We start from the raw sequence: 23,367 nt of genomic DNA, 5'->3' as shown, positions 1-23,367 counted from the left end.
TTGCTCGGTGTCTCAGATTCCAGTTTACAGAGTTCACTGTTTAGCAAGTTCGTGTGTTATTTTTATCATCTTGGCAGACCCTGTACCATTGTTTTATTTGGTTAACCTACCAGTGGACATACCAGAAGACCAAATTAACTTCCAGGCCAGAAACAGACAAAACAGGTTTCGTTCAGAATTACCCAGATCTTGGTGTTGATATTCCTTATACTGTTTGCTCATTGAACCAATTCCTAGAGTCTCTTTATAAGGGAATGATTTTTTGTTTGTTTGTTTTATTTCACTTGAACAACTTTAGATGGGCATAACCTTCCTACATACATGTACACAGGCACACACACACACAATTTCTCTTTTCATAGTATAAATGGCTGTTAAGTTATTCTCTTTGACTTTCTTCTCCCCTGCTCAAACTGTTTTCAGTGATTTTCAGAGTCTTGATGCAAGTTGTAGATTGCAATTTAGGTGAATTCCCACTTAATAATTACTGTCCTATCTCCTATGAGGCAGTGAAGGATGTCCCCTAATTGTGTAATACCACCAATACTATATTTCATTGTTTCTAACATGCATATTTCAACATCACCAAAACCCAGAGGTATCTTACAATTGCCGATTACCAGGTGGCAGCTGTAATGTATTGTCATTGCCTATACTTGTGCAGCCTTGATGTTGTTCCTGTGGCATGACTGGTTAGCTGGCTTCCTTGGGTTTTTTAGCCAATAAATGATTTAAGAACATTTTAAGGAAGGTTCATGAATCCTGGTTGTTGTTTGAAAACCTTTGATCAGTACATTGTCATAAGATCCAGACTGTATCAGCATTAACACATGCTGATTTAAGGGTGTCAGTCCTGCTGGGAAATCTGAGAGACGCTAGTGGAATAGAATATAGTTTTAAGGAATACTTTTATCTCCAGAGCTCTTGGTGGTGTATTGGGAGATACCATGAAACATATGCAGTGATAACTGAGTTGAAAAGTCCTTCAGAAGATTCTTCGGTGTATTTAAAAGGAATACGTTAGCCAATTCATTTTGCTTATATTTCTTTGCTGTGCATGCAGAAATAAGTAGTGATATGCTAGACTGTGTCACTAACTTTGTATTTTTTTCTTCTCAGTGGTACATAGTTAAATTACATACCAAGATATGGTGTTTGCTTTTTTTTTGAAATACATAGATGTTTTCACAGCTAAGAAATTTTATTTTATTTTATTTTATTTTATTTTATTTTATTTTATTTTATTTTATTTTATTTTATTTTATTTTATTTTATTTTATTTTATTTTATTTCATTTCATTGTATTTTATTTTATTTTATTTTATTTTATTTATTTTAATTTTTTTAGGGAGTGCCTGTGGCTCGCATGAGTGGGGGAGGGGCAGAGGGAGAAGAAGAGGGAGAATCTTAAGCAGGCTCCACTCTGGGCATGGAGCCCGGTGTTGGGGCTCAATATTACAACCCTGGGATCGTGACCTGAGCTGAAATCAAGTGTCAGACACTTAACCGATGAGCCACCCAGAAATTTTAATTTTCTAAAAAATATATTAGTTTACTTTTGAAAATTACAAACTGAAGAGTCTTTTGGTAATTGAGAATTGGGTGTAATGTGAATCAAAAATGAGTACACTTGCTATTTAAAACAAATACTAACTGGAAAAAGTAGAATAAAGCTTAAATTCCAGTATTAGAGTCATCAAGCTAGTTTAATGTCAATTGAAATAATGATTATTCTTTGTCAACATGATCTGGTTTTAAAGGTGACCGTTTCTTTTCTACTTGGAGAGCAGGCAGTGGAGAGCTTTTTTCTTATTCATAAGACTTTAGTAATTCCTTTGAAATTCATTAATTTGTTCCTTTTTTCCCCACAAACTACAACAAATATATATTATTATTATTTTTTTAATTTTATTGTTTTAAAATTTTAATTCCAGTATAATTAACATACAGTGTTACATTAGTTTCAGGTGTATAATATAGTGATTGCACAGCTCTACACATTGCTCACTGCTCATCGTGATAACTGTGCTCTTTAATCCCTACCACTTATTTCACCCATCCTCCACACCCATCTGGTGGCCGTCAGTTTGTTCTCTATAGTTAGGTATCTGTTTCTTGGTCTGTTTTTTGTCCCTTATTTGTTTTGTTACTTAGATTCCACATACGAGTGAAATCCTATGGTATTTGTCTTTCTCTAACTTCACTTCACTTAGCATTATATTTTCTAGCTCCATCCATTTTGCAAATGGCAAGATTTCATTTTTTTATGGCTGAATTTAAAAATGTACATATATACCACCTCTTCTTTATCCATCCATTCATCTGTTGATGGACATTTGGGCTATTTCCATAATTTGGCTATTATGGACAGTGCTGCAATAAATGTCGGGGTGCATATATCTTTTTGAGTTAGTATTTTTGCATTCTTTGGATAGATACCTAGTTCCGTTTTTCATTTTTGGAGGAACCTTCACACTCTTTTCCACAGTGGCCGCACCAGTTTTCATTCCCACCAGCAGTTTGCACAAGGGTTCCTTTTTCTCCACATCCTTGCCAGCACTTGTTTCTTGTGTTTTCGATTTTAGCCATTTTGACAGGTGTGAGGTGATACACCTCATTGTGGTTTTGACTTGCATTTTCCTGATGTTGAGTGATGCTGAACATCTTTTCATGTGTCTATTGGCCATGTGTATGTTGTCTTTGGAGAAATGTCTGTTCATGTCCTGCCCGGTTTTTATTTGGATTCTTTGGGGTTTTTTTTTAGTGTTGAGTTATTTACGTTCTTTATAGATCTTGGATCCTAACCCTTTATCAGATATATCGTTTGCAACTATCGTTCACTCAGTAGGTTGTCTTTAAATTCTGTTGATTGTTTCCTTTGCTGGGCAGAAGCTTTTTATTTTTATGTAGTCCCAGTAGTTTATTTTTGCATTAATTTGTTCTTTAATTCCCAGACTTTGTTTTCCCTCTTTCCCATCCCCAGTATTTGAATGCATTTTTTTTTTAAGTTTATTTTTCTATTTTGAGAGAGACAGAGTGAACAAGCAAGCAGGGGAGGGACAGAGGGAGAGGGAGAGAGAGAACCCCAAGCAGGCTCTGCACTGTCATCACAGAGCCCAGTGCGGGGCTCTAACTCTTGAAGCATGAGATCAGAACCTGAGCCGAAGTCGGACACTCAGCTGACTGAGCCACCCAGGTGCCCCAAAATACAACGTTTTTAAGAAGATCATTTTCCTCTTTTGGGTTGGTGAACTTAGGATGACAACTGTATGATTTCCAGGATAAGAAAAGAATAACTTAATATAAGTGAAATCAGGCAAATCTGTATCTATCTTGGAGAAGATGTTTGATCCCCTGCAGAGAATATAAAATTATTTTTCTTTCTTATGGTTCTAGGGCTATGCACCACCACCTAAAAATGGGATTGAACAGAAGCGCCCTGGACGCCCTTTGAATATTACATCTTTAGTTAGGTTATCTTCAGCTGTGCCAAACCAGATTTCCATTTCGTGGGCATCAGAAATCGGAAAGGTAAAGACTCTCTTCTGGGTAGCCTGAACGTGATCTCACTAGGAGCTGATTTGTTTTTTCTTAGCTCATGCTACTAGCTCTAACTTGTCAGTTTTCTGATTGTAATCTCCAAGAAGCAGTCATTTTCAGTTTGGGGTGGAGATGTAGAGATTCTCAAGGTTAAAAAGTTTCAGGTTTCCTGAATGCCATCTCTTTATTTTCTTGGAAAAGAAGTGAGTGTAATTACAGTATTTCTTAAGGAAATTGTTTAATCACAGTTGTGTTTGTGTGTTTAAGTGGTGTTCTAAGAAACTGGAAACTTTGGATGATGTTATATATTTATGAAGGGGAACAAAGCTTTATCAGGCTTTGAGGAAGATGTTTAAATGCGCTCATGTTGTGGTTGGAAATAATCCATTCCAAGCTTTACATGAACAGCTTCCTCAGATGACATGGTGAAAAATACATTATTTTTTCATAATATAGCTGTCCCTTCCCTAACGTGCATTTGGGAACAGGAGTCAATTTGTCAAACTTTTTCTTAGAAGAAAGCCAATATTGGGTTCATTTAAAGATTTGCTCAAGGCCATGTATGAAGTGGTCTCTTCTTCCAGAATTAGAACTTTGAAATTCTGGATTTGAAGTGTTAATTCACATCCCTGAATTATGAAAATACATTATTTTTTCAATACTTTTATGTTTGAACCTGGCTTTCTACTAATTCTTAGTCTCAAAATGTGTTATTATCATTTATGGGGTACTGACTAATACAACATGGGATTTCTATTTTAGAACTATTTGTTTATATTTAGAAATAATAGAATGGCAAAAGAGATTTCAGTTAATTTCTGAACATCAACTTTCATCTTGCTGTTTCATAGAGGTAAAGGGTAATATTCCTATTATATGGATGGAGAAATCGAGTCCTATGTTTATAGCAGGAATTTTGTGGTTGTGTCACCAAGGCAGTTGCAGAGCTGGACATAAAGAATATTTTGTATTAATATTTGGACTATAAAAATATTACTATCTCTTTAATGATTGTTTTCTTGAGCTTTCATATTTGAATTGTTACTGTTCACTTGTCTTTATTATCATAGGGCACTGATTCCTGATATTTTTCATTTTCACAAACTGAATGTGTAATGTAGTGAAGCATTGGATAAGGATTCAGAAAATTTTGGCTTAGTCCCAAGTTGGCCCTTGTTTGATTTTAGCAAAGTTGCTTGATTTCCTGAGGCCTACTTAATGAATAAGTAAAATCTTGAGAGTGGGTGTTGTATGCAAGGAACGTTGTTAAATGAGCAAGTATTAAGGCTTTAAAGCTTAGGAGAAGGATTCGAATGGAAGAGTATATCTTTTTGAAGTAATTATTAACTTGCAGATTTTTGAGTAAATGATTGTAGACATGGAAGACCTGGAAGGGTTTTTTTTGCCACATAATGGGAATAATATTCTTTCCTTATAATTAAAATGATTAATTGACTTAAAACCTGCACACTATATTGGGTACTCCTCAGATACTTACAAGGACTGTTGCAGAACATTAAAAATAATATTTAAAATACTTGTTTTGGTAACTATTAAAAGTATTCCATTTATTGTAGAATCAGTTGAATATGATATGTAGTCAAATTGCAAGAGATTTTTAGTATGTAGGTAAAATTATATTTCATCTCTTCATAGCTCTATAAGTAGCTAACGAAGGTTCCTTTGTGCCAGATCCTAGAGGTATGGGATTGGATGCTGTGTTTTTTTTCTGGGCTTGTCTTTTTGATTTTTATCGTTTCTCCGTGTGTCTTATTTACTACAGTAGCTGTCCCTTCCCTAATGTGCATTTGGGAACAGGAGTTAATTTGTCAGAGTTTTTCTTAGAGGAAAGCCAATATTGGGTTCATTTAAAGATTTGCTCAAGGCCATGTATGAAGTGGTTTCTTCTTCCAGAATTGGAACTTTGAAACTCCGGATTTGAAGTGTTAATTCACATCCCTGGTGTTTGAACTTTTTTTCTGCAGTGGAACCTGTTCTTCAGTGAAAATATTCTGACAGTTCCAATACATAAAAACAGAACGATTTTAGTTAGAAGTAGGTATGAGAGGGTACATTCTCATTCATATCATCATTGCCCCTAAGATAGCAGTTTTGCTAAATTAGAAACACAGTTTGAAAACTACTGATATATGTTATCTTTCACATGGATGTTTTAAAGGGGTAAGTGATTTAGAAATACCTTTAATATGATTGAGTTTTTATCTTCTGTAAAATAGCTGAGTTGATTTTTTTTCCCCTTCCCAGTCATTGACCTTCCTGTGAAAGTTATCTTGAATGTTATTTTTAGCAACCAGAATTTTTAGACAAGTATTTTTTGTAAATAGGCTATTATCTCTTGTCTTTAATACAGATTATCTTTCTTTGTAGAATTACTCCATGTCTGTATATCTTGTACGACAGCTCACGTCAGCCATGTTATTACAGAGATTAAAAATGAAAGGTATTAGAAACCCTGATCATTCCAGAGCACTAAGTAAGTAATGTTTGTAAGACTAAGCATATGAGATGCTTTAATGGGGAGGAAAAAAAAAAAGCAAGCCTCACATATACATCAATACAGGAATAATTGGGAAGAATTATTAGAAACTTGAAATGAATTTTGAGTTAAAATATTCTAAGAACAGAGCCCTCTAACGTGCAAAACCATTCTCTTAGAAATCACTCCCAGTGGATCAATTTTAAAATCCCAACTAGTCTGATTTTGGGGTTTTTCATGAAAATTTATTTAGGTAAATGTCAGGTTGGTGGTAATTTGGATGCATACATTGACTTGCAAATAGAAACGCAAGTCTTCAGAACCTCCAGTGTGTAATAGAATGTACCTTTTAAAAATTCTAAATAAGAGGCTCTTTTTGCAGAAGAATGTTGATAACTATCAACAGTATTTGCCTTCTCAGATGTTTTGTTTTATGTAATAATAGAGAAAAAGTCTAACCCAAACTGTAAATAATTCAGTTCAGTAACTTAATTCAATTGAACAGACATTTTCCTGGGAAAGAGAATATTTTCCCTCAAATTACCTTCCATACCAACTGAATGAACCGGAAAGGAAAAGAGGATCTACAGATTGAAAAGGGAGCCAAGTAGGGCTGTTGAAATGATGTTGCGTTTCTTGTACTTAAACCATCCTCATCTCCTGAAATGACACAGTGTGCATCTTCCTGCCTGGAGCGGGAAGCCAGAGAAGCCCGTAGTTCTTCTTGCTTGCCCTGTTCGGATTCAGCGGCCTCCATTTCCTGATGTATTCTCAGCATGGTGTTGAGAATTAGGCACCTAAAGGCCACACGTATAATTGTTAGCTTGTGTATACGGTACCTTGTATACATCACCTGGTCAATAAAATTGCAGAGACATTCCACATCCATTGTAGTTTTCAGTTGTCAAAGGAAGTGTAAGAATATTGTGCCCCTTCTGTTTACAAATTACTCCCTAATAAAGTTATGAGTGTGTGTGAGGAAAGCGTTAAAGCCCAGAGTACTGCTGGTTTCCAAGTGCCTTTCCTAACCGTTGGATTGTTCTGAAGCCTTAAGCACCTTTCTGTTTTTGAAACTCTTCCTTACCTGCAATTTTACTTTTAAAAGGAAACTTAAAAATTCAGTTAAACATGTGATCTAGAGTTTGCAAGTTTGTAATGCTTAAACCTGATACTGGAAGTAGGATTGTGTTTTCAGTATGTTAATCCTTAATGTTTCGGGGGTTTTTATGTTTTTATAGTTGGTTGACCTATTGGAAATGTTTGGGAAACGTATTAACAATAAGATGATATATATTTCTATAATTCTGTTCATAATTATTACAGTTCGTTGAAAAAAATTTTAAATTCTTTTTCTTTCTTTTTAAAGTTAAAGAAAAACTTACTGCAGATCCTGACAGTGAAATTGCTACAACTAGCCTCCGGGTATCCTTGATGTGCCCTGTAAGTAACGCAGCAAGACATTCTGGGGTGTTTCGCTTTCTATAAATTACTAATTTTCCTATAAAAGTAAGTGTGGGACGAATGATATATTATGATGGAATTCTGAACTTCTGTTGTTTTTCCATTCAGGAAGTTTAATGATTAAGCATTATAATTCTAAAGAATGCAGACATTGTTTAAGCACTAACTGAACAAGAAGAGACCTAAAAGATTGTATCAAAGAGGGAAGAGAGCTTTATTTAGTAGGTTCAAAATAATCTGTCAGAGTTTTTTGCTCTAGACCATCCACAGCTAACAGTAAACGTATGTAGAGAGTTGGCTCCTTTTATCGGAATATAAACAGTATTGAAAAGTAGTAGTAAAATTACCAGTACCTGATAATGCTGATTGATAGTTCTGGTTTAATGAGTTAGAATGTGTGAGATTCTTAATCTATAATATACTTCAGAGTTGCACAATAATTTTTGTTTTCTTGAGAGAGCCCACACACACGAGTGAGGGAGGCACAGAGGGGGGGTGAGAGGGAAAGGGAGAGGGAGGGAGAGTCTTAAGCAGGCTCCCCACCCAGTGCAGAGTCTGACATGGGACTCCATCCCACCACCCCTGGGATCATGACCTGAGACGAAACCAAGAGTCGGACGGTCAACCGACTGAATCACCCAGGCACCCCAGTTGCACGATAATTTTTATATCTCTACATAGAGGCTAGGGGTAGAAATCAGTCAGGAACATTCAGATTCTCCTATGTGCTTGGTACTGAGCTAATTTCGGGAGAAAATACTGAGGACTTGATAGGAAGTTGTCAGAAAGTGAAGAGTCTAGTTTGAGAGATAAAGCTAACTCGTACTTACCGCATGTAATCTTGCTAATAGAGTACCAAAGAGATGGGAGGGGTCAGGAATAGTGAATGACAGTTTCTTTAAAATCAGTACTGTTGGAGGGGACCCTTTCCAGATGTGAGGAACTTTATGAGAAAAGTCCTGGAATCAGGAGTGTAGTTTTGGGAGCAACTCATGACCAGCCACCATTGTGAGAAATGTACAATATTTTACATGGAGAGAGAATTGTGTCAGAGGGAGGGGGAGAGAAGGGAATACTTTGTTGAGTTCCTATCATATGGTCCTTAATTTAACTGTCTTAGCAAAACTTTGCAGATGAGAAAACTAAGACTAAAAGAGGTTGGCTAACCCAAATCACACAGTTAGTAGTAGAACAAGGATAAAAATTTTGATCTTCTGACATTATTCCAGTTCTCAGAACAACATGCCATAATGCCAGACTGGGCTAAAATATATCCTGGTTATAAGTTCACCTCTCTATCACCCTGGAAAGTGGTGTTTATAGATATCTTTCTTTCTGAATTTATTTTTTAAATTATCATTAACTTGAACTAACTTAGCTTTATTGAAAAGGATTAGAATTGCATGAAATTGGGATTGCTTAGAAATTGGGAATCTCTGGCTATTAGACCCAGAGAGAATGTCTGCAGTCTTAGGAGAGGGGGGGAACACAACTCATGCCCCGATGGGGAGGCAGAGGCCCTGTAGGGCTTGTGTTTGGACCCGGGACCTCCTCTTCTACTTATAAGCTCTGTGCAGACCTTGAGGCACGAGTTCTTCTGAGTATCTTCACATTACCCTTTCCTCCCTCTTGTGTTAAAATTGATACTAAATTGAAACACAGGAAATTGTCATTCTGTTGGTCAAAAACAGTTGAATATTGACAGTTCTTTATGGTTTAACACTAGTATATCGAGTAAATGTTAATTGCTGGCTATATTCTAGGCATAGTCGCTATATGGGAAGGGAATTCATGTTACCTTTATTGTTTTCTTTTTAATTTGTCTGCAGCATTTAAAAAATGTTTGTTTATTTTAAGAGAGAGAGAGAGAGAGAGAGAGCGAGTGAGTAGGGGAGGGGCAGAGAGAGAGGGAGAGAGAGAATGCCAAGCAGGTGGTACACTGTCAGCACAGAGCCCAATGCGGAGCTTGAACTCATGAACCGTGGGATCACGACCTGATCGGATATCAAGAGTCAGATGCTTAACTGACTGAGCCACCCAGGTGCCCTGTATTATTTTTATGCTTTAGTAGCAGAATGTTCGGTCAGGAAGAAAGTGCTTCGATACAACTTACCTGAGGAGTTTGCTAACAGTTGCATGATGCCATTTTCTGTCTTATTTTCTTGGCATTTGTTTTTTATTCTTTTAATTTGTTTCCTTTTTTTTTTTCTTCAAACACTGTGCCATTCTGTATGAGAACAACCAAAACAAAACACAATAGCCCAACATACTAATGGATTCTCAGATTTTCAAAATAGTGAAGGTGGTATATCAGAGTGGTTAGGATTCCTTCTGTATAAGAATAGGGAGCAGTTTCTTTTCAGTAAAGCTGACCGTGTTTAAGAACATTAACATTTCCATTTTTTAAAGAGATGAAGTAACAAGATCCTGCTTTAAGTTTATTAAATACTCTCTTTCTCTGCTGACAAGTGAAACAAGTCTGTTCCTTGGACTGTCTTTTGAGCTTAAGTATTCATCCTACCTGGTTTGTTCAGCACTAAGAAAAGCATGAATGGTTCTTTTCAGGCTGTGGTAGTGGTAACATGAAGTTGAAGCTAACTGTGGGATACGATGCATATTAATTAAAACACCAAACAGGTGTTTCGATCAAATGAAACGAATGACAGTCGTTTTGAGGAAGAGACAGTACTGGTATTAGTTGAAGAAAGCAGAAAAGAGTGCAGCTAGCTGCCTGTGGAACTAACACAGGATGTGGTTTAGTGGTAGGAAATAGAGAAGCACAGAATGGATCGTAGGCATTTGGAAGGATAAGAGGTGAACCCTGGGATAGGAGGCAAAAATGAGAGAAAATGATAGCTTTAAGGTAGTGGAAGAGATGTTAGTTATATTTCACAGTATGTTTATAAAATGATTCAGAGTAGACATGAATCTGGATAGTGGGTAGCACAGTCCAACGCCTCTCTCCTTGGGACCTACGAAAGGTAATTTTACAGTCATTATTGAAGGTGGGATCTGATTGAGTGTGTGTAATTATATTTCTGAACACAGTGAATTTTACACAGGAGTTGTATTGTAGTGATAGCAGCTAGTGGTTTTCAGTCTGTCCTGCAGATATGGGCTGGGTGGCCGGGGGATAAAAAACGAAGCTGGATTTGATTTTATCTCTTAAGATTCTGACTCATATATAGCTTGGAACCACTGATTTGGGCCATTTTTTACTTACACACATTCTTTATTAATTTAGATAGATACTGATTAGACTATAGTAGAGTGAAAATCAATTTAGACACTCTGCTTAACATTTTACCCTGGTACTTATTTAAAAAAATTTTTTTTTAAATGTTTATTTCTGAGAGAGATTCAGTGTTTGTTTATTTTTGAGAGAACAGGAGCAAAGAGGGGCAGAGAGAGGGAGACATAGAAAGCAGATCAGGCTCCAGGCTCTGAGCTGTCAGTACAGAGCCTGACGCTTGAACAACCCAGGAACCGTGAGAGGATGGCCTGAGCCGAAGTCAGATGCTTAACCGACTGAGCCACCCAGGCACCCCGTACCCTGATACTTATTTTTAAATGTTTGTTTATTATGTTGAGAGAGCATGAGTGAGGGAAGGGGAAAGAGAGAGAATCCTAAGCAGGCTCTGTGCTGTCAGCGCAGAGCCTGACACAGGACGCAAACCCATGAACCATGAGATCATGACTAGAGCTGAAATCAGGAGTCGGACGCTCAGCTGACTGAGCCAACCACACACCCCTTACCCTGATATTTATAGCAGCATTATGTGGAAATGGCCCATGTGTCCATTGACTGATAAATGGATAAAAAAATGTGGGGTGTGTGTACACACACACACACACACACACACACACACACACACACTGGAATATTAGTCAGCCATAAAAGGAAAGAAATCTCTCCATGTGCAACGACATGGATGGAGCTAGAGCATTAATGGTGAGCGAAGTAAGTCAGTCAGAGAAACACAAATACCATATGATCTCACTCATGTGGAATTTAAGAAACAAATGAGCAAAGGGGCAAAAAGAGAGGCAAACCAAGAAACAGACCCTTTTTTTCTTTTTCATGTTTTTATTTAAATTCTAGTTAGTTAATATGTAGTGTAATATTGGTTTCAGGAGTAGAATTAAGTGATTCATTACTTATAATACCAAATGCTCATCATAACAAGAGCTCTCCTTAATACCCATCACCCATTTATCCCATCCCCCATCAACCCTCAGTTCTCTATTGTGAAGAGTCTCTAATGGTTTGCTTCTCTCTTTTTTCTTTCCCATATGTTCATCTGTTTTATTTCTTAAATTCCACATATGAGTGGAATCCTATGGTATTTGTCTTTCTGACTTATTTCACTTAGCATAATATACTCTGGTTTCATCCACATCGTTACAAATGGTGAGATTTCATTCTTTTGATGGCTGAGCAATATTCCCTTGTGTATATACCACATTTCCTCTATCCATTTGTTAGTCAATGGACATTTGGGCTCTTTCCATAGTTTGGGTATTGTTGATAATGCTGCTGTAAGCATCAGGGTGCATGTACCCCTTTGAATCTGTATTTTTGTATACTTTGGGTAAATACCCAGGAGTGTAGTTGCTGGATCATAAGGTGATTCTGTTTTGAACTTTTTGAGGAACCTCCATACCATTTTCCAGAGTGGTTGCACCAGTTTGCATTCACACCAGTGTAAGAGGGTTCCTCATTCTCCACATCCTCGCTAGCATCTGTTGAGAAACAGACTTAAAAAAAAAAAAAAAAAAAAAAAAAAAAAAGGTTTTATTTATTTTTGAGAAAGAGAGCACAAACAGAAGAGGGGCAGAGAGAGAGGGGACAGAGGATCCGAAGCAGGGTCTGCACTGAGAGCAGTGAGCCAAGTGTGGGGCTCGAACTTACCATGAGATCATGACTTGAGTTGAAGTCGGACACTCAACCGACTGAGCCACCCAGGTGCCCCAAGAAACAGACTCTTCATTACAGAGAACAAACTGATGGTTAACAGAAAGGAGGTGGGTGGAGGATGGGAGAAATAGATGATGGGTATTAAGGAGTGTATTTGATACGGTGAGCACTGGGTATTGTATGAAACTGTTGAGTCACTGCATTGTATACCTGAAACTAATATTGCACTGTTAACTGGCATTTAAAACTTAAAAATTTTACAAATCAAAAAAAGTGTTGAATTGGTTGGGAACCATTTCATTCATAAAACAGCACCATCATCTGACTAAATAGAATATTTTATTTTGTTATTTTTTTATTAGAGACATGTGCTAGTGGGGAGAGGGGCAGATGGGGAGAGAGGGAAAGAGAGGGAAAGAGAATCTTAAGCAGGCTCCACACTTAGTGTGGAGCCCCATGCGGGGCTCAATCCCATGACTTTGGGATCATGATCTGAGCCGAAATCAAGAGTCAGGTGGCCAACCGACTGAACCTCCCAGGTGCCCGTTATCCATCAGACATCTGACTAAATAGAATTTAACACATTCAAAATTTCTTTTACTAACACACCATGATCAGTATTAGGAAATTGATCACATTTGGCCAGATGGTAAGAAATGCCTTTTTAACTTGGGAAATGCTCATTAACTCTTGAGAGACGGTAGAGTAGGATTAAATTTAGGATCATTAACTTCCACAGCAGTGAATGTTTTCAGTTCTGTATGTTGTGGAAATTCTGAGGCAGTGATAGGAGAAATGAAAATGGCACCGAAGAAGATAAAAAGCAAATTCTCAAAGTGTGACCCAGAGATACTTGGGGTCTCCTGAAACTTTTCGAAGAAGTTCACGAAGTCAAAGCTATTTTTATAGTAATACCAGGACACAGTTTGTCCTTTTTCTGCTCTCATTCTGTCCTGAGTAGACAGTGGTGGTTAACAAGGGTCAGCTGATGGTGGTGTAGTGTGTACTTGTGTATTCTTGTTTTAAAAATGTCTGCTTTAATTTCTATAGTAAATATTGATTAATATATACATAAAAATTATTTGAGATTCTCGATTTTTAAGAGAGTAAAAGGATTCTGAGGCCAAAAGTTCAAGAACTAGTAGCCAAAAAAGAAACATAGTAGGCCAAGTTAGAGCATTATTTTAAAGGAATAAATTATGAAAGTTGACAATTAATACCTACTTTATTGTAAAAGTATTCAGATAAAAAATTTTTAATTGCTTCAGTCTGTTACTCAGAAGTAACATTATTACTAATGGTATGAAATACATCTTTCTAGATTTAACTTTATTGTTCATAATCATGCATGTTTATTGGAAAAAATCGTGCTGCATGCACGGTTCTGTGCTTTACTTTTTTAAAATTAACAGTATATCTTAAAAATTAATGTGTAGATGTATCTTATTTTAGTCACTGTAGGTATTTTGTTGATTGGGTATGGTGTAAATTACTTGTTCAACCTTTTTTAAAAAAGTTATTATTTCGGTTATTTCTAGGCACTTGATTGTGTGTAAAAAAAAAAAAAAAAAAAAAAAAAGCAATGATGAAAAATTCCTAAAGAAAACACTAGCCACTAGAATCCAGTACTTTAAGAAGAATCCAGTATTTTAAAAGAATAATATGTGATAACAAAGGGATGCCTCTTAGGAATGCAGTGGTTTGATTTTAGAAAATCTATTAAAATTATTTATATTAATAATTGAAAGGTGGGAGGGAACCCCTGTGATCATCTCATTAGGTGCTAAATCCATTCCTAACAGAACAAAAACTGTTAGCAAAATTGGGAAGGATAGATAATTAAAAACCGAGAACCGGGACCATGTATGATGTAAAAACTAGGAGGGTTCTCATGGAAGTGAAAAACATTTGGGTTTGTGTTCTAGCTCCAGCCACTGTGTCTCAGTGAGTGTGGTGTTTGTAGTCTCATGTAGCCTCAGCATCTTCATTTCAAAAGCATTAATATAGGTACTACTCTTTCTGGAGTCATAGGGTTGTTATGAAAATTATGTGAAGTTTATGTAAAACTCCTTAGCACACAGTAAGATTCTACATCACTTAAGGGATAATTTGTTATTTAAAGGAAGGGAAAACATAGCGAGTATCATAAGAAGAGAAATTGCCTATTTTAGTTCTATTCTCACTTTTTTTCTGCCTTAAATAATGAGTTGTTTGTGCTACATACTTGCACGAATCACGGTAACTTCTAAGATCCCGTTTAGAATTCTAGTTAGACTTCAGATGGAGTCAGCACAGTGATCAGGAGTATAGACTCTGGAGCCAGGGCTGCTTGGTTCACATATTGGCCCTGCCACTTTCTGACTTTGCAGTGGTCGTCATTATCTACCCTCTTTGTGCCTCAGTGTTCTCAGGGGCGGATGATAATATAGATGGATCATGTAGCACACTTGTTAGGTTTAAAAGCTCACTAGGATTAATAAATATACTCATCGTTGCACTTCGCGTGTAAGTAGAACTGTACAAACATTAGTTATGGCTGTGATGATGGCCTGGCTACATTATTTTCTTTTGAATTACAAAATAACCAAATGTTCATTTTAGGAGAAAGAAATAAGAGGTAAACCAAAAGGGAAAAAAAACAAACAGGAACATTCTAAAAATCCTACCCTTCAGGCAAAGTTAACGATGTAATTTTGCTGTGAATTCTTCTGGACTTTAGAGGGCATATAAAGAAGTCCTTCCTTCCTCCCTTTTCTCCCCTTTGTTCCCTTTGCCACTTTCCCCGTCTTTTTCCATTTGTTCTACCATCTGCTCAACAAATACTGCGCATATGCTGTGTGCCAGGTACTGTGCTGTGACACTTGGATTATAGTGGTGAACAGTGACGTGGACCTTGTCCTTGTGGAGTTTAGAGTCCATAGTGGGAGAAACACATTTTCTGTCAGAATAACAGAGAGCTGGTCATAAACTGATAGGTTCTCTGTAAAGGAAATGTATTGGGAAGGTTGTTGAAAGACTCTGTCTAATCTGGGTGTGTGTCTTGATGTTGGTGTACCTCTCCCAATTGGAATAAGAATTGAACAGAGCACTGAATTATATAAAAGTATATTGGAATATCAGCACATGTGATTATACACAAGTAAAACATTTTTGTAAATAAAAAACACATTTGCAATTCATATCACATACACGAAGCTGACTTAACGTAAAGCTTCTGTAGATAAATAACCAAAGACTAATAGCCAACCAGGAAGGAGAAAAAGTTATGTATAGACTGCTCTTGGAAACACAGATAACTCTTAGAAGTAAAAAAGAACAGGGCACCTGGCTGGGTGAGTAGATTTCAGCTCAGGTCATGATCCCAGGGTCATGGGCTCGAGCTCTGTATTGGGCTCTGCACTGAGCATGGAGCCTGCTTACGATTCTCTCTCTCTCCTCCTGCCCCACTCGCATACTCACTCTCTCACTCTCTAAAAATAAAAAGTAAAAATAAGCTCAGCTTCACTTATAATAAGAGAAATGTAGTTCACAATTATAATGGAGTGGTTTTCACTTATCAGATTGGTAGAGATCAAAGTGAATTAATAGGACTGTGTTGACAAAGTTGAGGGGAACCAAGCTCATTAATGCATGTATATGCATAAATCAATACAGTTTGTTAGTATGACAGAAATCACAAATGCACTTTCCCTTTGACCCAAAAATATCACTTCTGGGAATTTAGCCTATAGTTATTTATTACAGCATCATTTGTAGTGATAAAATATTAGGAACAATTTAAATGTCCATCACCAGGGGATGGTACTGGTTAAGTAAATAATGATCATTCATATCACGTACTTCACATCAATTATGTCTTCATACCATGGTAGCTTTTTATGTACTGAATATACGTGAAATAATTATTAAGTTGTATTGTGTGACAGATGGCACAGAATTGTGTGTATTGCTTGCCACCATTTATGGGAAAATGTATTTTTAAAATACACACTGGGTTATACATAGAATATCTATGAAAGAGCATATAAGAGGTGGGTAATAGTGGTTCCCTCTAAACAGGGTAACAGGTGAGAAAGAGACAGGTTTTTGTTGTATATGTATTTTTCTCTACCTCTGAATTTACGTGTTAATTATTTTCAAAAAGTGAAATGGGCTTTTATTTATTTTTTTTTTAATGCTTATTTATTTTGAGAGAGAGGGAGAGAGTGCAAGCAGGGGAGGGGCAGAGAGCAAGGTAGAGAGAGAATCCCCAGCAGGCTCCACACTGTCAGTGAAGAGCCCAATGTGGTACTTGAACTGACAAACTGTGAGATCATGACCTGAGCTGAAATCAAGAGTCGGATGCTTGCTTAACCCACTGAGCCACCCAGGTGCCCCTGAAATAGTCTTTTAAAAGTCATAGGGCAGTGAGTGAACACAAATAATATATGTAGTGATCTTGATTAGAAAGAAATTCTGGTTTGAAAATCTTTTTCATTTTGATCTTCTTGTGAGCTCTTTTCAGACTTTTATGACCGACTCTTGCCTTTGAGGCTTTGCTACCCTTTCTGAAAGGTTTCCCCTGTTGTCTTCCCTTTCTGTAGTTAGGGAAAATGAGGCTGACGATCCCATGCCGTGCAGTGACTTGTACACATCTACAGTGTTTTGATGCTGCCCTTTATCTGCAAATGAATGAGAAGAAGCCCACCTGGATTTGTCCTGTGTGCGACAAAAAGGCTGCCTATGAAAGTCTAATTTTAGATGGGTAAGTGTATCCCAGCATAAGTGTTAGCTGTGGAAACGTGCAGTACAGTCTCATGTAACTTGTAGTCTAGCATCATGTTATCCTTTTTATCATTGGCTTTGTTTTGCTAAATTTCACGAGGGATATTCGTCTGTTGCTTTCTTGTAATGCCTTTGTCTGGTTTTAATACTACAGTAATCCTGGCCCCATACAAATGAGTTGGGAAGTGGTGGTATTTTGTCTCCTCAAATATTTGGTAGAATCCCCCAGTGAAGATGGTTGGGACTGGGGTTTTCTTTGTGGTAAAGTTTTTCACTACAAATGCAGTTTCTTTAATATACGTAGGGTTCCTCAGGTGATCTGTTTCTTTCTGAGTGAGCTTCAGTCTGACCAGAAGGTTGTCAGTTTTACTGAAGGTTGTTAGCCTTTTGTTTTGATTGATTTTCCTCTTTTTCTATTTTATTTGTTTCTGTTCTTTGTTGTTTCCCTTTTTGTGTGTACTTTCATTTTAATTTGCTCTCTAGTTTCCTTTAGGTAGAAGCTGAGGTTTGATTTGAGTCCTTTCCTAATATAAGAAGATTAATGCTATAACTTTTCCTTCAAGTACTGCTTTAGCTATATTCCACAAATTTTATTAATTTTCATATTCAGTTCAAAATACCTTCTAATTTATGTTTTTATGTTTTCTTTGTCTCATTGGTGGTTTTGTTTAGTTTCCAAATATTTGGGCGTTTTCCACATATTTTTCTGAAGATTCAGATTTCATTATGGTCATAGAACATAATTTGTATGCTGAGTTCTTTTAAATTTATTGAGACTTTTTAATGGCCCTAATGCTCCTTTCCCCACCCCTATGACATTTTTTCTTGATAATAAGCTTATAAATTATTTTTTGTATAATAACCTTTATATTTGCTCATGTCTGTTTTGTATGTTATGCTGGAGGTTGCTCTTTACTACCAGTCCTGGCTAGGAGGCTCCAGGTGTCTATTTAGTCAACTGGTTTCTTAGATGATATTCAGTAAACCCCTTAAAGATCTAAAACCTAGGAGGGGAAGGGGGGTGGGGTGTGTAACAGCTGTTGTAAAGTGTGAAGTATTGAAACACCAAAACAAACAAAAAGGTCAGATAGCATCACTTTTGTCTCCAAGGCAGTATGTGTTACTTAGTTCACCTTTGAACAAAGCCATGGATTACATTTATGCACTTCTTAATTGGTTTATAGGCTTTTCATGGAAATTCTCAATGACTGTTCTGATGTGGATGAGATCAAATTCCAAGAAGATGGCACTTGGTGTCCAATGAGACCGAAGAAAGAAGCTATGAAAGTGTCCAGCCAGCCGTGTACAAAGATAGAAAGTATGTGCAGGATAGCCACGGAGAGCAAAGCAATGAGACCCCTGCACCGTTGTCTTTATCGTTAACTTTGGCCACTAGACCTGCATTTGGAGCTTTGTTTGTGAACTGTATCTTTTGATCGTCTGTTACATACGTAATTTCCCTCAAGCGGTTTTTACTCTTACCTTAAGAAATTTGGTAAAGTGTATGTCACCTTATAATTAGCTTTTTCGTAGTATATTTGTCATATATAAAGTAAATGAAATAATCACCCCAAGTCATTTTAATATAATGTGTTTGTTACAGAGTGAAAAGTTATAAATGACATTTTTATGGATAGCTTTCAGAATTTTTTTTGAAACTTTTGGGGGAAACCCCAAGTTTAGGTGTCCTTAGGCCACATAATCCATCAATGGAGGGTACACGCAGGTGCTCACAGGTTAGTTGCTAACGAAGTGAACAGACTGTTTCCATTTCTTTGTGGGAAGAAATTTGACTGTTGCCTTTACCTAGGATGTATGCTTAACCTTCAACTCCCTATATCTGCCCACACTGAGTGGGGAAACTAAGGGACAGTTATAATAATTGAACCCATAGGTGAACTGTATGTTTCTTCTTATCTGACCGTGTCCACTCACTGCATTTGAGTTTTGTGTTGATTATATTTGACATTCTAACAATATAATGAATAGTGAGTATTCAGAGTAAAAAGTAAAAGTCACTATTTTATGTCACTATTAGTCATTCTTTTGGGGCACCTGGGTAGCTCAGTTGGTAAAACATGGGACTCTTGATCTTAGAGTCATGAGTTTAAGCCCCCATTGGGCATGGAGCCTATTTAAAAAAAAAAAGAAATCATTCTCCTTGATTGTTACCAAACCTGTAGGTAGAATGATCAAGGTTTCCCTCATCTTTGAGAAGAATAGTGATTTAGTTGAGTAGTAGCTGCTGCTTTTCCACTATCAGCCAGCCTTAGTTTTCTGTTAAACAGATTATAGGGCATAATGTAATTTCTGTGAAATGGTGAGTTAACATATGGTAGGTATATGTGGGCAGAAAGGAGAACCTAAGTGATCAGTAGATGGTTGATAAGAAGAGCTTCAAATATCTGAATAACTTAAATGAGAGGTTTGGAGTTTTTTCAGTTCATCGAGGTGAACATTTTTATCCAGTTTTGGCTTACAGAGAGGGGCCTATACATGCTTTGACATGGGTACTGCTTTGCTGTAATGGAAGTGCCTGATTCTGACTCAACACTGCCACACGTCTATGAGAATACACAGCTAGTGAAGCCACATACTTTTGTCTGTGACTGGAGATTGGACCCCTAACCCCAGGCTGTCTGTAAAATGATTGCTTACCTGGGGAGACAGCTTGAGCAGCAGGATCTGAACAGATTTTTTGGCAGTACTGGGGAGATAGCTAAGAGCATGCTGTCCAAAGGAGGTTTTGACTGGCAGGGCATAGAGCTCACCTTTTCTCCCAGGTGAGCAGTCATTTTATAGATAGATGTCCAGAGTTAAGGAGTTAGTCTCCATCCATAGAGCAGAGTATGTGGCTTTTTACTGGCTGTATATTCTCGTGGATGTGTATTGCACCTTTGATTTTTTTTTTTTCTTTTCCTTCTCTTCCCTACATCAGGTTCAAGTGTCCTCAGTAAGCCTTGTTCAGTGACTGTAGCCAATGAGACAAGCAAGAAGAAAGTGGATGTTATTGACTTGACTATAGAAAGCTCTTCTGATGAAGAGGAAGACCCTCCTGCCAAAAGGAAATGCATCTTTATGTCAGAAACACAAAGCAGCCCAACCAAAGGGTTTGTTAATTTATAGTTCACTATTGTTTATTACACTTGGAACTAACTGTTCTTGGTATAGGTTTGTAAATGTCTCTTTGAGAGTTGCATAACCGTAGAAGGCTCTTTTAATTTGCCTTTGTTCAGTTGAAATCTTTTCAAGAGAGCACATTGTTTAAAGGAAAGAAAATTTTGATGAAATTATTTACATCTTTGGGAAGTGAGAGTTCAGGTCTTCTCATGTCTAAGTATTTATTTCATATTTGATCCTTTTTGTCATTTTCTTGAACCAATTTGTAAGGAGTATATTTGGCGTCACAGAACAACATGAGGAAGCCTGGTGTAAAATGGAGTGTGGAATTGGGAATCTAACAAGTGTGGATTCCAATTTTGACACCATTGCATACTCGTCCTGTGATCTTGGATGAAATACTTGTTTGAGCCTCTTTTTTGTGTTCTGTAAAATGGGGTTAAATGATGCCTACCTCATAAAATTATTTTCAGGTTTCAGTAAGATAAGGAAAGAGTTAAATTGATTGCCTTCCCTTTTCATCCTCTCCAGGGCAAACTATGGGCAAGTAAATGCATTCTAGCATGTAGTTTTTATGATTCATCTGGTAGAAGCTGTTACTGTCCTGTATAGTGACAGGTCTGAATACTTAGCAATAGGTGCTTCTAAAAAATTTTGGAACCTGCAAGAAAGTAGCAGAGGGTTCCCTTGACATTCCTTGAACATATTGTTTCAGACTTGGGTGTGCCAGTCTTGTCCTTTGGGCCTCTCAGTGCACTTACTTTTTCTAGTGGCTTTATTGGGTCGTTACTTATATACCATAAAAATGTCCCATCTTAACTATTAAGTTGCCCAGTTCATTGATTCTAATAAATTCAGTTGTCCAGTCATCATCATAATTCCGTTGTAGAATATTTCCAACACCTAGTTAACTTCTCTCTTGTTCATTTGCAGTTAATCCCCATTCATACCCCTAAACTAGGCAATTGTTGATCTTCTTTCCATCTGTATGAATTTGCCTGTTCTAGACATTTTATATAAATGGACTTCTCTGCATTTTGCTTTAAAAAGTCTGTGAGTTGCAGCTACCCAGCTCGTTCCATGAAATCAACATAATTCCTAGTACCCAAATGAGATTTGTACATTAAATACCGTACAGAATGAAGCTGGCTCATATTAGAAAACTCCATGAGAGTTCTCAGTTCAATCTTAGGAAATCATTTAATTGTATATTCAAACAATATCCATCCTTAGGACAAAGTAGGGTACCTTCAGGAATGCTTTATTATTAGGAAATACATTGATAAAATGAATCTTGTCATAAGGATGACTGTGAAGTCATCTTAGTGGATTCTGGAAAGGTATTTAGTTCATCAGTAGCCATTCCTGATAGGAACTCTTTGAAATGTTAGAATTCACAATGGTTTGAAAGGTTTACCACTCTGGAGCTGATTTATTCTTAGGCTACGTTAATGAAAGAAGCATAGTGTCCAGGATATATACCCATGCTAGTTTTATTCTGTTTATGTCTAAGTTATTTTCACTTAATACCATCTTAGTCTGTGTTGATCATCAGGAGATGAGAACAGGCTGGTAAATTGTGCAGATTGTAACATGATGGATGGATGGGTCTTCGGACCGAAGTTGTTAAACCAGGACAAGAGAATATGTGAATGTGCGAATATCTTGTAATTCTTAAAAGGGAATCGTTGATGAAGAGGATTAAGTTTATTCTTTGTTACAATATTTGGGAGATCTAAGTCCATTGGAGGAAAAGATAACATGGAAAGACTTTCCATAGGAGCTGAACACTAGGAAAGTTGATGTTTTATACTAAAATCACATCTTCTCTGTCGAGGTAGAGTGGATGCCACCTGTCCCAGCGGGTATCATGGATCCAGACTTATGCTGTGATTAGGTCACCTCTGTAATCCTTTCCAACTCTTAATGCTTTTCTGGTTTTGTTCCTGGTCTTCCTTTCCATATTCTGTCTTGTGGCTCAGCATCCAACATTTTCATGGTTTTCCATTGCTGTAGAAGTTTATCATATGACTTCTTGGCCAGTGATAGTAAGCAAATGAGAAAGAATAGAGAATAAGAAAGCAGGAAAAACTTGCCTTCAGTTAAATCCCAGAGGTCTGAGCAGTTATTTTTTAGGAGGTACTGTTTTAGTAAAAATTACTCTTAAGAACAATTTCACAGTGCATCAAGAAGTAGAATGCATTCCACCTAGGCATAACCTGTGTTAACATTTTGACGGGAATCCTTTTAGCCTCTTTCCTTATGTACCTATTGTAGTCCTTAAATGCATCATACAGTACCAATCAGAAGAGACCGACACCTTAACCTAAGACTTAGAGAAACCTCTGATATTTTTGTACATGGAAAGATAATTTTAAATATCGTATTCCTACCACATTCTCTGAGCCAATGAATGATTGCTTTGTCATTAATAAGGTATTCTAAAGACAGAAATGGACAAGAATAGAGATAAATATGTATTTCTGTGGATTAAGACTCATTAGCAATTGGTAGCAAAATTGAGTCTTTTTTATGCTTGTATGATAAATTGGGAACATACAGGGAATTTCAGGTTTACGGATAAATATTCAAGGTATTGAACTGTTAACTCATTTTCGGACATCTAAATGTGGGCCAACTATGATGAATTCTATGATCCAGTGCACATTGTAGAATACTATTTGGTGTCCAGCAATGTTCCAGCAGTTTATCTTTGTGCTGTGATGTTATAGGTAAAGCTACAAAAATTTCAAGCAGATACATACACAGGCATATGTATACATTAGGCATATGTACCTAATGTATACATATGCCTGTGTATGTATTTGCCAATTCCATGAGGAGGCAGTAACATGTTACAAACTTTAAATTTTTCTTATTACTTTATAGCATCACATTTTTATACCCACAGTTCCGTCAGATATAGCCATTTACATTTCTCCATGGTCTCTGTTATTCCATTTTTATAAATGCATCTATTTTTTGCATAGACATTAGAATCCTTTACCTTTCTGAATGTTGTCTTTGTGAATATTCTGATTAAAACCATAATCTGCTACCAGTACAT

The 23,367-nt window shown here is 36.9% G+C and overlaps 1 protein-coding gene across 13 annotated transcripts in view; it reads left to right on the top strand.

Moving 5' to 3' along the window:
• PIAS2 (protein inhibitor of activated STAT 2) overlaps positions 1–23,367 on the top strand; it is a 105,187-nt gene that overhangs the window by 60,761 nt on the left and 21,059 nt on the right. For all 13 annotated transcript variants that reach the window (XM_042962859.1, XM_042962860.1, XM_042962857.1 and 10 more), the window contains exons 6-11: positions 3,397–3,531; positions 5,929–6,034; positions 7,404–7,477; positions 17,000–17,160; positions 18,365–18,498; positions 20,119–20,290. In XM_042962859.1, the coding sequence (XP_042818793.1) occupies positions 3,397–3,531; positions 5,929–6,034; positions 7,404–7,477; positions 17,000–17,160; positions 18,365–18,498; positions 20,119–20,290 (782 nt within the window). The remainder of the gene's footprint in view (positions 1–3,396; positions 3,532–5,928; positions 6,035–7,403; positions 7,478–16,999; positions 17,161–18,364; positions 18,499–20,118; positions 20,291–23,367) is intronic.

The sequence above is a fragment of the Panthera tigris genome, chromosome D3, assembly GCF_018350195.1.
Source record: "Panthera tigris isolate Pti1 chromosome D3, P.tigris_Pti1_mat1.1, whole genome shotgun sequence".
Classification (NCBI taxonomy): domain Eukaryota; kingdom Metazoa; phylum Chordata; class Mammalia; order Carnivora; family Felidae; genus Panthera; species Panthera tigris.
Note: the sequence above shows the minus strand (reverse complement) of the source record. Positions and strands in the feature narration are given on the sequence as shown.